This window comes from Lingula anatina, chromosome 3 (assembly GCF_051362555.1).
Source record: "Lingula anatina isolate TDL-2025a chromosome 3, LinAna3.0, whole genome shotgun sequence".
NCBI classification, from domain to species: domain Eukaryota; kingdom Metazoa; phylum Brachiopoda; class Lingulata; order Lingulida; family Lingulidae; genus Lingula; species Lingula anatina.
Window position 1 is genome coordinate 765,430 of NC_141769.1, and position 13,613 is coordinate 779,042.

The 13,613-nt window shown below is 39.4% G+C and overlaps 2 protein-coding genes across 3 annotated transcripts in view; one reads left to right on the top strand and one right to left on the bottom strand.

The window, feature by feature from the left end:
• On the bottom strand, positions 1–2,288 carry LOC106179527 (selenoprotein F-like). Its single transcript, XM_013563200.3, has 4 exons — positions 2,153–2,288; positions 1,745–1,918; positions 1,371–1,434; positions 1–980 (listed from the first exon to the last, which is right to left on the bottom strand). The coding sequence occupies exons 1-4, from the start codon at positions 2,192–2,194 to the stop codon at positions 802–804; spliced, it is 459 nt and encodes a 152-aa protein (XP_013418654.1). The 5' UTR covers positions 2,195–2,288; the 3' UTR covers positions 1–801.
• LOC106179515 (multiple epidermal growth factor-like domains protein 8) overlaps positions 2,269–13,613 on the top strand; it is a 26,374-nt gene continuing 15,029 nt past the window's right edge. Inside the window, exons 1-17 of one of the 2 annotated variants that reach the window (XM_087008220.1) lie at positions 2,269–2,404; positions 2,924–3,092; positions 3,538–3,701; positions 4,174–4,324; positions 5,497–6,516; positions 6,979–7,136; positions 7,430–7,564; positions 7,847–8,024; positions 8,397–8,569; positions 8,712–8,912; positions 9,218–9,418; positions 9,804–10,049; positions 10,384–10,487; positions 10,764–11,029; positions 12,268–12,493; positions 12,802–13,025; positions 13,283–13,424. In XM_087008220.1, the coding sequence (XP_086864346.1) occupies positions 2,924–3,092; positions 3,538–3,701; positions 4,174–4,324; positions 5,497–6,516; positions 6,979–7,136; positions 7,430–7,564; positions 7,847–8,024; positions 8,397–8,569; positions 8,712–8,912; positions 9,218–9,418; positions 9,804–10,049; positions 10,384–10,487; positions 10,764–11,029; positions 12,268–12,493; positions 12,802–13,025; positions 13,283–13,424 (3,758 nt within the window). In that variant the 5' untranslated portion in view covers positions 2,269–2,404. The remainder of the gene's footprint in view (positions 2,405–2,923; positions 3,093–3,537; positions 3,702–4,173; positions 4,325–5,496; positions 6,517–6,978; positions 7,137–7,429; positions 7,565–7,846; positions 8,025–8,396; positions 8,570–8,711; positions 8,913–9,217; positions 9,419–9,803; positions 10,050–10,383; positions 10,488–10,763; positions 11,030–12,267; positions 12,494–12,801; positions 13,026–13,282; positions 13,425–13,613) is intronic. The other variant, XM_087008221.1, reaches the window with a different exon arrangement.

Genomic DNA, 13,613 nt, shown 5'->3' on the forward strand with positions numbered 1-13,613 from the left:
TTTTTGAAAGAATTTTTTATTGATGAAATAAATATACAATATTGCTTCTGTACAGTTATATATGTATAATACCAGCTAATGCAATCTACACAGGGTCTCTGTCAGTATCTCAACTACAGCACACCGCAGGGTTTGATGCTGAAGCTTCATGGAGACAGAAACCCACTGCAGCAGTGCTTAGGATGTCTAGCTCTCTTTGTACATTGATGAAACTATGAGAATTTCAATGTTCCTGGTCTGTTTTTCAAGATTTTAGTTTTTACTGTAATACTGCTATATATATACCGAAAACTAACACAATGTTCATGCAACTTTTACATCTACAACCAGGTGGCAATACCTGTTGTCATTTTTTTTTTTCAGAACTGATCATGTAATTTAACTTTCACACACATAATTGTGGTCCAATACAAAGAATTTACACTACAGTTTATTTTTTAAAACAAATAACAATATCAATAATTTCTTTTCTCCCCCTAATAAATTATCTAGGGTCAAAACATTCAACAGAACAAAAAAAATCAATGTTGTAAGTATCTCATACCCATAAGAGATGACATGTGATGTATCATTCACAAAATTGACATATAACGAGTAACAAAGAGATCTGCTAAGACAATGAGTCACTGCACTGTACATTACATCAGCTTTATAGTCATGAAAATATCCTGAGACTGCATAGAAAGAAATTTGTTCAGTAAAATATGGCAATGCTAACAACAAGGCATGACAGAGTCTAATTGACCACGTCAAGTGTATTCCCACCATGTACAGCAATGCAAAATTCAACTGAGCAAGAATTTATTTCCTTAGGCGCTCATGGAAGAATTCCTCCACAGAGTCTGTGTTCCACTTCTCAATGCTGAGTGTCTCCTGCACCACACGGTTATCATCCAACAGTTTGATGACAGGATCAGCCCCCCTCACATACTTCACCCTTAACCCAGGGAACTGTGAGGGACGGTCACTCTTCACAAAAGCTGAAATATGATTTGAAAACATCATTATGCTGGTTATTCAACCAAACTAACAGGAATGAGATTTTTTTTTTTTAACAATCTGCCGATTGCTGACTTTTTGGAGATAAAATGTCATTGGTCTAGGCAGCCCACTGGAGCCCATGCCATATTTCCTGACTTCTCACCAAATGGCAGTTTCATGCTTGTACTAATAATAAACAAAAATCACTCAGTAATAGCTGAAACATGTTAAAAATCAATATGCAGGTTCTTTACACTCAAGACAAACCGAAACTAAACAGGGGTAAAATTAACTTTAACCCCAAGCTAAGGTGTGTTTATTTCTTTTCAACACATAAACACAAAATTTAATAAACATTCCACTATTCTACAATTAAACAATCCACTGACCTTGCACCTGTGGATATCTCCCCAATTTTCATTGACACACCTGTAGCTCAGCAAATGGAAACAGCTAGAATGAAATGTATAAATAAATAATTTAACGAAGGACAGGTGGTCAAAAAAGTTACATGTGGCATCAAGCCTTGATATCTTTTAAATATCAAAATCAAAAAATTTGGAATCCAAGTTTAAGGTAACAGAAATATGGGTGTGTCACTGTGGACAGGTGTCTGAACACTTACCTGTTTATTTTATATTAAATGTAACAGAAATATGGCTGTGTCACTGTGGACAGTTGTCTGGACACTTACCTGTTTATTTTATATTAAATGTAACAGAAATATGGGTGTGTCACTGTGGACAGTTGTCTGAACACTTACCTGTTCATTTTTCTCCTCGTCCTTGTCTTCCTGGCAGCACTGATGACAGTCCTCACTGAGTTTTTGTAGCTCAAAGTTTGCTAACTCATTACAAGTGGAGCAGAAGAGATTAGTAGTGAAGCCAAGCTCTCGACATTGCTCTGAACTCAGCTTCTCACCACTTGTTAAATATATCTGAAAGATCAAAACATTTGTTTTTTAATATTATATATATATATATAGAATATAGAATATCAATGACTCTATCTTCCTTAAATGACACGCGTCACTCAACCAGCACAATATCGAAATCTTCTCTTAAGCAAGTGTATACTGGTAGAAATCCCCTCAGATTGGTAAATATATGCGTTCTCTCATTGAAAAATATGTTTTGTAATTTTTCATATATCTAACTTTAAGAATACAAACCAAAAATACAAAAGAGGACAGCAGACCACGGAGGTCCGCCATCTTCCTATTTTTCGCTTCTGCGAAGCTACTCTTCTCTCATTGGTCAAAATATCTGTCCGCTCCTGAGTCTGTGAAAATTCACTGCGCAGTTAAGATTAAACTACTAAATCTCGTAACATTACTTTTGTTTATTTATTTTTATTGTTTTAAAATATAAATCGCAAGTCACCATGAAAATTGTGGACATAACATAAAGATAAAATTATTCAGGTAGGTATATGCGTATTCCAGTGGACGTTATCTCCCTTAGAATTAACTCTAACTTGGTAAAGAATGTAGCGGTATTTTATCAGCACAGTAGCCAAGACAAGTTGTAAATATTTGGAACTTAGAAAAACCTTTGTTTGTTCAGTGCCTTGATTTCAGTTTGACCTTGTATTTTCTAAATGCATATATTCGTTTGTTACATTATATAAAACGTGAAAGCACTCGCTCAAAATAGCATTTAAATGAAGTCTAAAGGTATATGGTAACAATGCAAAAGTAACAAGTGTCAAAAATATAAGCAACATCGTATAACATTTGCGGCCTCCTTTTTGCTCTTTGGGTTGTTCTAACAAAGGGCCCAAAATTAACACAGAATGGCATTCTCTCATGCTTTTCAATTCTCCTTAGTGTTAACTCCTCAGAATTCTGTTTTTAGTTAGATAATAAAACTTTGTGCCTCTTTTCTTTTTCTCAGTAGACGCCATCAAAGTAATATCATTATCATGAAATTTCTATCTTCAGATGTCCAGGATGCAGATATTCCTGGCCTTGAGCCTGCTGTTGCAGTGCATAGTGTTTGGTGTGGCCTGCAAAGGGCGATATCTCCTGAATGGGACGTATGGAGTTATCAACCACGGGAACGCCCAGGGGAAATATTTACCCTCCATGCACTGTGAATGGCTCATTGATGGTGAGTGACAGAAAGCAGAACACATGTTTAGTGACAGTTATTTCCATGCAGTACTTTAATTTTTCCAATGATTCAGTTTAAAACTCAACAAAGTGAACAAATTGTAGTATAGTACTTTTTGATATATAATAAATAATTATGTTATCCCTTTCAACAAATGTGTCAAATGCTAATCTTAACTTTGATTGTTTTGATGAGTTACTTTCTAAAGCAAATAATTATATATTTAAAAAGATTTTTGTTGATTCAACCAGCTGAATATATTCTATTAAATGTCAAAAATTGAATGTAAAAATTTGTGCAGTGTTTCAAATGCATATGAAAAATTGATTTAAAGTGTTACTACATAATGTAAATACATAAAAATATCTAATTATAAAACAAGTATTTGATGATAAATAAATCATTTTACCATATTATCATTTACATAATGATTTTTTTTCAGCTGGATCAACATCTAAGTATATCACACTGAGTTTCAGTAGAATGAGCACAGAGTGTTCTTATGACCAGCTATTTGTCTATGACGGCCAGGCTTATTCCAGTCCCATGATTGGAAGTTTTAGCGGAGAATCAGTCCCAGATACAGTCACTGCAACCTCAGGATATGTGAGTTCTTCGAGTTCTTGAATTTTGTCGTGAATTTGATTGTCAGTATGAATATTTAACAACTGTGAGTGAAAACCTAAGCATACATTAAAGGCTACTGTTAATGTAACAGAGGTGTGTATAGTGAACTCGTCATGGATTTGATACTCCAGATTCATCCTCTGTGTTAATTAGTTAGTTATATTCAATAAAGTCTAAATAATTTAAGGCTATAATTTCTAGTATTTTATGAAAGCAAATTGTCTCCATCAACGATCATTATTTAGAAAAGGTTATCAAAATGAAGCACTCTAAAGGTCCACATGACTGCCTACAATATTGTTTGTGTTTTCAAAAACTTTTCAGGCATAAGACCACTAAGTTATAAAACTCTTAATTTTGAAATAAAAAATTCTTTCCCTTTAAGTAGGAGTTTTTAAAAGACTGTGTTTTGAAAAAAAAGTGCTTCATAGTATTTTTTGTCTTTTTCCAGATGCTGATTCATTTCTTTAGTGACCGTAACTATGTGTTGGATGGGTTTGAGGCAGTGTATACCGTGACAGACTGTCTTCTCAACTGCTCTAGTCCTGCTGGTCACTGTGTGAACCACCAGTGTGTGTGTAACCCTGCCTATACTGGGTCAGGTAAGAAGATGTGTGAACCACCAGTGTGTGTGTAACCCTGCCTATACTGGGTCAGGTAAGAAGCTGTGTGAACCACCAGTGTGTGTGTAACCCTGCCTATACTGGGTCAGGTAAGAAGCTGTGTGAACCACCAGTGTGTGTGTAACCCTGCCTATACTGGGTCAGGTAAGAAGATGTGTGAACCACCAGTGTGTGTGTAACCCTGCCTATACTGGGTCAGATAAGAAGCTGTGTGAACCACCAGTGTGTGTGTAACCCTGCCTATACTGGGTCAGGTAAGGAGCTGTGTGAACCACCAGTGTGTGTGTAACCCTGGCTATACTGGGTCAGGTAAGAAGCTGTGTGAACCACCAGTGTGTGTGTAACCCTGCCTATACTGGGTCAGGTAAGAAGCTGTGTGAACCACCAGTGTGTGTGTAACCCTGCCTATACTGGGTCAGGTAAGAAGCTGTGTGAACCACCAGTGTGTGTGTAACCCTGCCTATACTGGGTCAGGTAAGGAGCTGTGTGAACCACCAGTGTGTGTGTAACCCTGGCTATACTGGGTCAGGTAAGGAGCTGTGTGAACCACCAGTGTGTGTGTAACCCTGGCTATACTGGGTCAGGTAAGAAGCTGTGTGAACCACGAGTGTGTGTGTAACCCTGCCTATACTGGGTCAGGTAAGAAGCTGTGTGAACCACCAGTGTGTGTGTAACCCTGCCTATACTGGGCCAGGTAAGAAGCTGTGTGAACCACCAGTGTGTGTGTAACCCTGCCTATACTGGGTCAGGTAAAGAGCTGTGTGAACCACCAGTGTGTGTGTAACCCTGCCTATACTGGGTCAGGTAAGAAGCTGTGTGAACCACCAGTGTGTGTGTAACCCTGCCTATACTGGGTCAGGTAAGAAGATGTGTGAACCACCAGTGTGTGTGTAACCCTGCCTATAATGGGTCAGGTAAAGAGCTGTGTGAACCACCAGTGTGTGTGTAACCCTCCCTATACTGGGTCAGGTAAAGAGCTAGACCAGTTGTCTTGTCCTTTTTGATTTCAGCTGGAATTGTAGCTCTCCAGACCATCTAAAGCAATTTTTACTAGTGCATTAATCTATTTGAATTAAGAATATTTGGATCTTTTTATTTAGTGGGATTATAAATTATTATTTAATCATAAAGTCTTTGTCTATCTTTTCCAGCCTGTGAACATGTAATCTGCCCCAGATTTGAGGGATCACAGTGTGGATCTCCCAACAGAGGAGACTGTGGCTTGTTCTCTGGACTATGTGACTGTAAGAGTGGCTATACAGGCTACTCCTGCTCCTTCCCGTATAACTCCACTGAGGGCAACAGCACGTGGTACACGTTGTCTCCTGCTGGTTCAGGCTTCGCACCACGTGCTGGACATGCGACTGTCTTCTTAGAGAATGCCATATGGACATTTGGTGGCCATACCCTTTCCACAGTCCTTGATGACCTGTATAAATATGACTTTACAACAAGTCTATGGACATATATAAACCATACATCACCCTGGCCTGATGGGCGCCATAACCTCGCTGCTGTGGGTTTCAGAGACGCCATGTATATATATGGTGGTAAAACCACTGCTGGGGTGGTATCCAATGAACTGTGGCTGTACAATATCACCAGTGCCCAGTGGTCACTCCATGTGTCCTCCAGCACTGACCAGCCTCCAGCCCTCACTGACCACACACTGACCCTGGTGGATGACCGCTGGCTCTATCTGTTTGGTGGTCAGACGGAGAATGGCTCCTTTGTATCAGCCATGTACAGAATTGACATCGCCAACTCTGGAGACTGGGAGGCTGTGGTCACCAAAGGAGGAAACCCCCTTGACCGCCGGCTAGTTGGTCACTCTGCAGTGTACCACCAAGAGTCCAGGTCTGTTCTAGTGTATGGTGGGTTTACCACGGAATATGCAAGGTTCAGCAACCGCACAAGTCACCTCCATGTTTTCCATGTGGACTACAACTACTGGTCCCGGGTTCATTACCATAACAACATCGGGGAGCACCCTGTCCCGCCAATACGTGCATACCATACTGCTCACATCCTGGGGAACTATATGCTGGTCTATGGAGGCTATGTCCATATTCATGAGTATCAGGAGAAATGTTATGATGAACACCTGCACTTCTATCACCTGGGCTGTCATATGTGGGTACAGCCCACCAACCTGGAGGAGTTCTTCAATGGTGAGGAGCTTTGAAATCTCAGACACAAATTTTTTCCTCCGTGTCAAATCTGAAATCCTAGTTTTCTTGGTATTTTTCCACTTTCATCTACTCCCACATCCCTAGACATTAGGCCACTAAGCCATTTCTTCCTACTTTTCTCTTACAACCCAAAATCTTGTCTGATGTCTTGAGAAATATGTGTTGAGCTTCTTATTTCTTATTATTTTTAATGAAAGATTGTCATAATTTGTCTTTAAATCTCATGAGTATTAAAACATTATTCCTGACTTGATAGGTTACTGCTTATGAAATTTTAAATGAGTTGTGTCAAAAATTGTTTTTTTGTGTAACTGAAAATAATGATTCTTGAAATGTAAGAAAAAATCCAGTTTTTTTTAAATTGTGAAAAATTATCATAAACAGCTGTCAATGAAGTGTGTCATTTAAATTTGCGTGTTATTGTCATGTGGTTTATTTCAGGTGTGGGTGTGTTGGGAAATGCTCCTAACAAAGGACGGTTCTCTCACTCCTCTGTGGTAGCATTTGGTGACACTCTTATCATCCTGGGAGGTTATCGGGGGACTGTGCTCTCTGATCTCATAGCTTATAAAGTCCCACCTTCTGTGGCTGTGAATCAGGTAAAAGATTGATTATCCTGGGAGATTATAGGGCCACTGTGCTGGGGCATCTGATGTTAAATCCCAAGAATTGATTGGTAACGGATCCAAGAAATCCAAGTGACTGCATTGGGCTTACGCATTATGTAACATATTTATTATAGTCCTTGGTCAATGTGGAACACATGGTCCAGATGATAAGTGATAACATTGAGGTTTATTTTCATTTTAATAATAAAGTAAATTGTTGTTATTTCCCAAAATTCTGATTTCTGTCTTGGTTCAGTAAAGAAGTTTTGGTGCTGTAATTTCAGAACTCTCAGTCTGCTGTGGAGACGTACTGTTTACAGTATGATGTGGAAGGATGTCAGAAAGACCCTGACTGTGTGTGGTGTACACAGAGGATAACACCCAGAACCCCAGGATGTATACCTAGAACTCAGATTACTGTAAGTTTAAATACTAATTAAGAGAATACTTGACTGTTGTTGGTCATATTAAGTGTCTGTAACCCTGCCCATTTATGAGTGACAGTGAATGTATTCAGTTGATTTTTGTAAGCAATAACCAGGAATAATACATTAATGTGGGAAACATTAAAAATGGTAAAAACATTTTGGAGATAAAAACAAATGGACATGCCTGGATTAATATGGGTAATCTGATCATTTGAAAAGTTTCATATAATCTTGTTGGTTGTCTTTGTATCTAAGCTGTCTTCTACATTTCAGACCAACTGTGATGGTCAATTGAGTGACCGCCAGCCCTGCCTGGGGATATGTTACGCCCTCCAGGACTGTGGTTCCTGTACAGTGCAGGGACAGCCTCCTAACACCACTCAGACTGAGAAATACCTCAAGGACCAGTGTGCCTGGTGTGTGAAGGAATCTGTTTGCCAGAAAGTCACAGGTACAGTAGAGATAGGTCGCATTTCCTGTCAACTTGTGACACTTTAACTTTATTCAGTGTGCCTGGTGTGTGAAGGAATCTGTGTGCCAGAAAGTCACAGGTACAGTAGAGATAGGTCGCATTTCCTGTCAACTTGTGACACTTTAACTTTATTCAGTGTGCCTGGTGTGTGAAGGAATCTGTGTGCCAGAAAGTCACAGGTACAGTAGAGATAGGTCACATTTCCTGTCAACTTTGGACAGTGACTATGTTTCACCTGTATATAATGATTGCACTGTGATGTGTAATTATGTGATATGAGCAGTATGTATTAGCTGGAGGTAGTCAGATAGACATATACCATGATAACACCTCAACTATTGTCCCCCCCAGAGCCAGCAGGTGCCTGTAACCCCCCAGCTAACATACCCGCTGACCAGTCAGGGTGGTGGGGGCCGTCCAGTCCATTCCTGACCAGTCTTGACCAGTGCAGACTTCAGGACTTCCCGGCAGGGTTACACTGGCTCAAATATAGATCACCACCGAACCTGGAGCAGCCAGATGATGTGAGTAGTCATTTTTATTCTGCTGAATTTTTTGTCAAATACTTAATTTCTCTGTTTGACTAAGGGAAGTTATAGATTTTCACTTTTATTTTGCCAAGTTTATCAATGTTCATTATCATTAACATTTTGTTGCCTATTCCAGGTGGAGATAGTTAAAGTGACTAACGTCCAGGTTTTTGAGCCAGAGGCAGCCCTGAGGTTTGATCTGGCCAGACTGAGGGGCTTCATCCACCCCATGGGGGTCCAGTCATTTGATGGTGCCCCCCTCAGGGTGGCCATGGGGGCAGGGGGGATCCAGGGGGCACATCTCAACCTGAACAGGAACGACAGCTATGATCACTTGGTAAGTTGATGATGGTATCGGAAAAATAGAGACCACTTTAAGAGGGCAGACTGCTGTCTAGGAAAATGGCAAATAATAGTATTTAAAATAGTAGGAGACTCAGATTCAATTGAATTAGTGGTTGCTGAATCTCAAACAATTGGTAGGTATAAATAAGTATTTTTTTATATTGTCTGTTCAAACATTAATATCAGTACTGGTGAAATATTTATTGATAAAGATTTTCATTTGGAAGAGGGAGAGAGACTGTGTTTGTGTGTCTTAGGGGAATAAGTTGTCACAAATAACTGTGTTGGCTATTTCAGGAGGAAGTAGCACGCTCTCCGGCAGTTATCCGCTACCAGGTGACAACGGCATCACGTTCTGACGGCACGGTCATCTTTCCACAGAACACAGCCGACCACAGGTACTACACTGACATGAACGCAACAGGGTTCGCCACCAAGTCCATCCTCATGGCTCTGCAGTGGTCAGCAAGGCTACTGCAGCCCTCTGTGGCCTTAAAGGTGAGTTGTGATGGTAACAATTGTTTTATATCTCTCTTTACTTCAGATCCTGTAAATGTAACAGTTCCTGTTTTTGCTTTTTGTTTTAAGAAAAACAGGTCCTGAGACACATGCATGACAAACATCTCAGCAAAAATTCAGGTCTTCATCAATTTTCAGGTGCAAACCAACCTTTTAATTGACAAACATTTATGTACTGCACCTTTTATTTGGCCCTGTTATATTCACCAAGGGTACATTTTATAGCCAGTATTTTCTCCTCAAAGCTGAAGATACATATTTTTATTTATTTCTGAATTAGCTCACACAATCTTCAGTCATCAGCATCAGTTTTACTACTGAAATATAATATATGATAAAAGGTTTTACAATAATTCTTTCCCAGGACTTCACCTCAGAATTCCTAGAACCATTCAACTCTGGGTTCTGTGCTAACTACACCACCTGCCTGGCCTGTCTATCTGATATCTCCTGTGGTTGGTGTCCTGCCTCTCTGACCTGTGAGCTACGGAACAGCTCCTCTCTAGATGCCCAGCACTGTGGTACTGCTGACCCTGTGGCTCATATGACACTTAATGCCTCCAGTTGTGTCACATGTGGGGACTTTGTGGACTGTCCTAGCTGTGCTGAGGTATGACTGGAGATAAGGGGCTGGCTGGCTGGGAATAGGGGGTGGGGAGAATGGGGTTTTTGGTTTGGGGTTTGGAAATGGGGAGATTGAGGGGGGGCGGCGGCTGGGAAGTGAGGTGTGAGGGGGGGGTTGACTGGGTGATGGTTTGGGGAGGTTTGGGGGTGGGGAGATTTGGGGCCTGGCTGGGAAATGGGTGTGTGTGACTTGGTGTGGGTTGGGGGGGGGGGGGGGGATGGGAGTTGTTGGTTGGGGTTTTGGGGGTGTTTGTTGACACTGCATTTTACCTGCGAACTATTATATTGATTCATGATAACAGTGTCCTTCTAACTTACAGAACACCCACTGTGAGTGGCTGAAGAACATCAGCCGTTGCTTCAGAAAGGGAAGATACTCCAGTGCTGTCAAAGACGCAGACTCCTGTCCACTGCAGTGTTATCAGTGAGTGTAAACTTCAAGACGGGGCAGCACCCAACTGAGTTATAAATTGATATCATATTATAGCATTTTACTTTGTTGAATTCATAAGAAATTTCAGTGTCTTGGCTTGTAATAATGATTGAAACTTATTGCAGCTAAAATGATGTATGCTAATTTCTTACTTAAGGAGTACATTTAAATGTAACAGTTACTTTTTCCAGCTGAAGCTTTCAATGATATTTATGAAAATTTTGTCTAAAAATGATCAACTACTTCAGAAATTTAAAATCTTTCCAGACGTATGAACTGCTCCACATGCATTGACGTGTACGGAGAGTGCGCTTGGTGTTCGCAGACACAGACATGCTTTCCATTTGCTGAGTATGTCACACGCAATGCGTATGGTTTATGTAACCGCTGGGTGGACAACGAGAGCACAGAGAAATGCACAGACTGCAGGCAGCATGCAACGTGCAAGGCATGTCTGGCAGACTTTAACTGTGGTTGGTGTGGTAACGTGGACAACCCTACGATAGGTGTGTGTGTGCTGGGAGACTATGTGGGTAAGTTGGCTAACTTGACTAGTCACTTGATGTAAATGAAATACACAACAAAATGTGGGTAAGTTGGCTAACTTGACTAGTCACTTGATATAAAGAAATGAAATACTCAACAAAATGTGGGTAAGTTGGCTAACTTGACTAGTCACTTGATATAAAGAAATGAAATACTCAACAAAATGTGGGTAAGTTGGCTAACTTGACTAGTCACTTGATGTAAAGAAATGAAATACACAACAAAATGTGGGTAAGTTGGCTAACTTGACTAGTCACTTGATATAAAGAAATGAAATACTCAACAAAATGTGGGTAAGTTGGCTAACTTGACTAGTCACTTGATATAAAGAAATGAAATACTCAACAAAATGTGGGTAAGTTGGCTAACTTGACTAGTCACTTGATATAAAGAAATGAAATACTCAACAAAATGTGGGTAAGTTGGCTAACTTGACTAGTCACTTGATATAAAGAAATGAAATACTCAACAAAATGTGGGTAAGTTGGCTAACTTGACTAGTCACTTGATATAAAGAAATGAAATACTCAACAAAATGTGGGTAAGTTGGCTAACTTGACTAGTCACTTGATATAAAGAAATGAAATACTCAACAAAATGTGGGTAAGTTGGCTAACTTGACTAGTCACTTGATATAAAGAAATGAAATACTCAACAAAATGTGGGTAAGTTGGCTAACTTGACTAGTCACTTGATATAAAGAAATGAAATACTCAACAAAATGTGGGTAAGTTGGCTAACTTGACTAGTCACTTGATATAAAGAAATGAAATACTCAACAAAAATGTGAGTAAGTGGGCTAGATTGACCAAATAATTTATATGAAAGTTCATTTGTCATATTAAATGAATGACATAGTACACAACAAGTGGCAGCAAAGTTGTCTTTTTCTAAGATGAAAATAATCAGCATAGCTAGCTGTTTAGAAATCAGTATACAAATTTGACTTTATCTTGCTTGATTAAATGTCCCATACATTGAGTAAGTGTGCATTTCTTCCGCATGAGTCTTGCTCTGCACTAAACTTGTGTGAATTTGAACCCAAATCAATATTCTGAAACTCTTTTGGAAAGCTGCAACATTTTTGAGTTTTTGACACCCATGAAGAATGATCACAAAACTTTCTAGGACTGTGGGCTAGAAATATCTCTTACAGAGTTCAGGCCCTACAGGAAATTCTGTCATTAACTACATGTAGTAAATGTTCATACGTGTATCACTACAGGTGCTTCCAATGTGTCCAGCTGTTCTGCTGTGATCAGCGAGAGTCATAACATCTCTTCCTCTGAGCCTGCTGATTGGTCCTATCAGGTCTGCCCCGATATCCAGGAGTGCATTCTGGGATTGGATGACTGTCACCCTAATGCCACCTGTGCTAACACATTTGATTCGTACACATGTACATGTAACAGGGGATTTGAGGGCAATGGGAAGACCGCTTGTGACAGAACGTGAGTTTGAAATCCACTTCACAAATATAGTTTAAGATAGACCAGAGCATTACATTTGAGTAAAAAAAATTTATCAGTTTTGAAATTGTAAACTTAGCTATGCATGGGAGATGAAAGTCTTTTTTACCACACTTTTTGTAATTTGTTAAATAAGACAAAATAATATTAGGAGTAGATGTAAGTATTATTATTTTTTTCACATGAATGTCATTTTTAGTCATCAATATCACTGTAAAAGGCCAAGTGTGCACTCATGAATATAAAATATGTATTGTTTCAATTTACTTTATATTTATACTTTATCTCAGGTGTTATTACCAGTGTATCCATGGCAACTGCTCCAAAGCACCAGACTATGTATGTCAGTGTGATCTTGGTTGGCATGGTGATGAGTGTAACACAGACTGTGGTTGCCATGGTCACAGTAGTTGTAGTCAGGGGACGGGGCTATGTGATGAGTGTCAACATTGGACTATGGGAAACCACTGCGAGATCTGCCGGCCTGGGAGCTATGGCAACGCTGTCACTTATGGTGATTTTTTAATAGATTCCAACAGCATGAATTGATAACTGGCCCAAACAATGTTAGATTAGTTTTGATAAATTTGATTTTCACAGAAAAATGTAATGTATGGCAGAGTAATGAAAGAAATTGATAATCCTCAGAGCTGAACATTTACAGTGTTTTTGTTAAAAGAAAAATTTCTTATAAGTCTTGACTATTATCAATGTATCATGTGAATTTTAGCTAAGGAAATTTGATAATTACACAAAGTGTATCTGTTCCAGGCTGCACAGCGTGTAACTGCAATGGTCACGCCTTGGAGTCTCTGGGATATTGTAACATTGACAACGGAACTTGTTACTGTGCCGACGGTTACCAAGGCAACCAGTGTGAGAGCTGTGCTCCAGGTTACTATGGAGATCCCAGGTATTTATTCACCTGACAAACTTGAGTTTTGATTCACATTGTAAGACATTTGATACAAAGTGATTTACTTAGTTTTGTTTTTTAAAATTGTTCAAAGTCAACCAAACTAAATGAAATACATAAATATAGTCATGCATAATTCTAAGATGAATCGATAATATTACATGTTTATGAAGACAAATTTTGCAT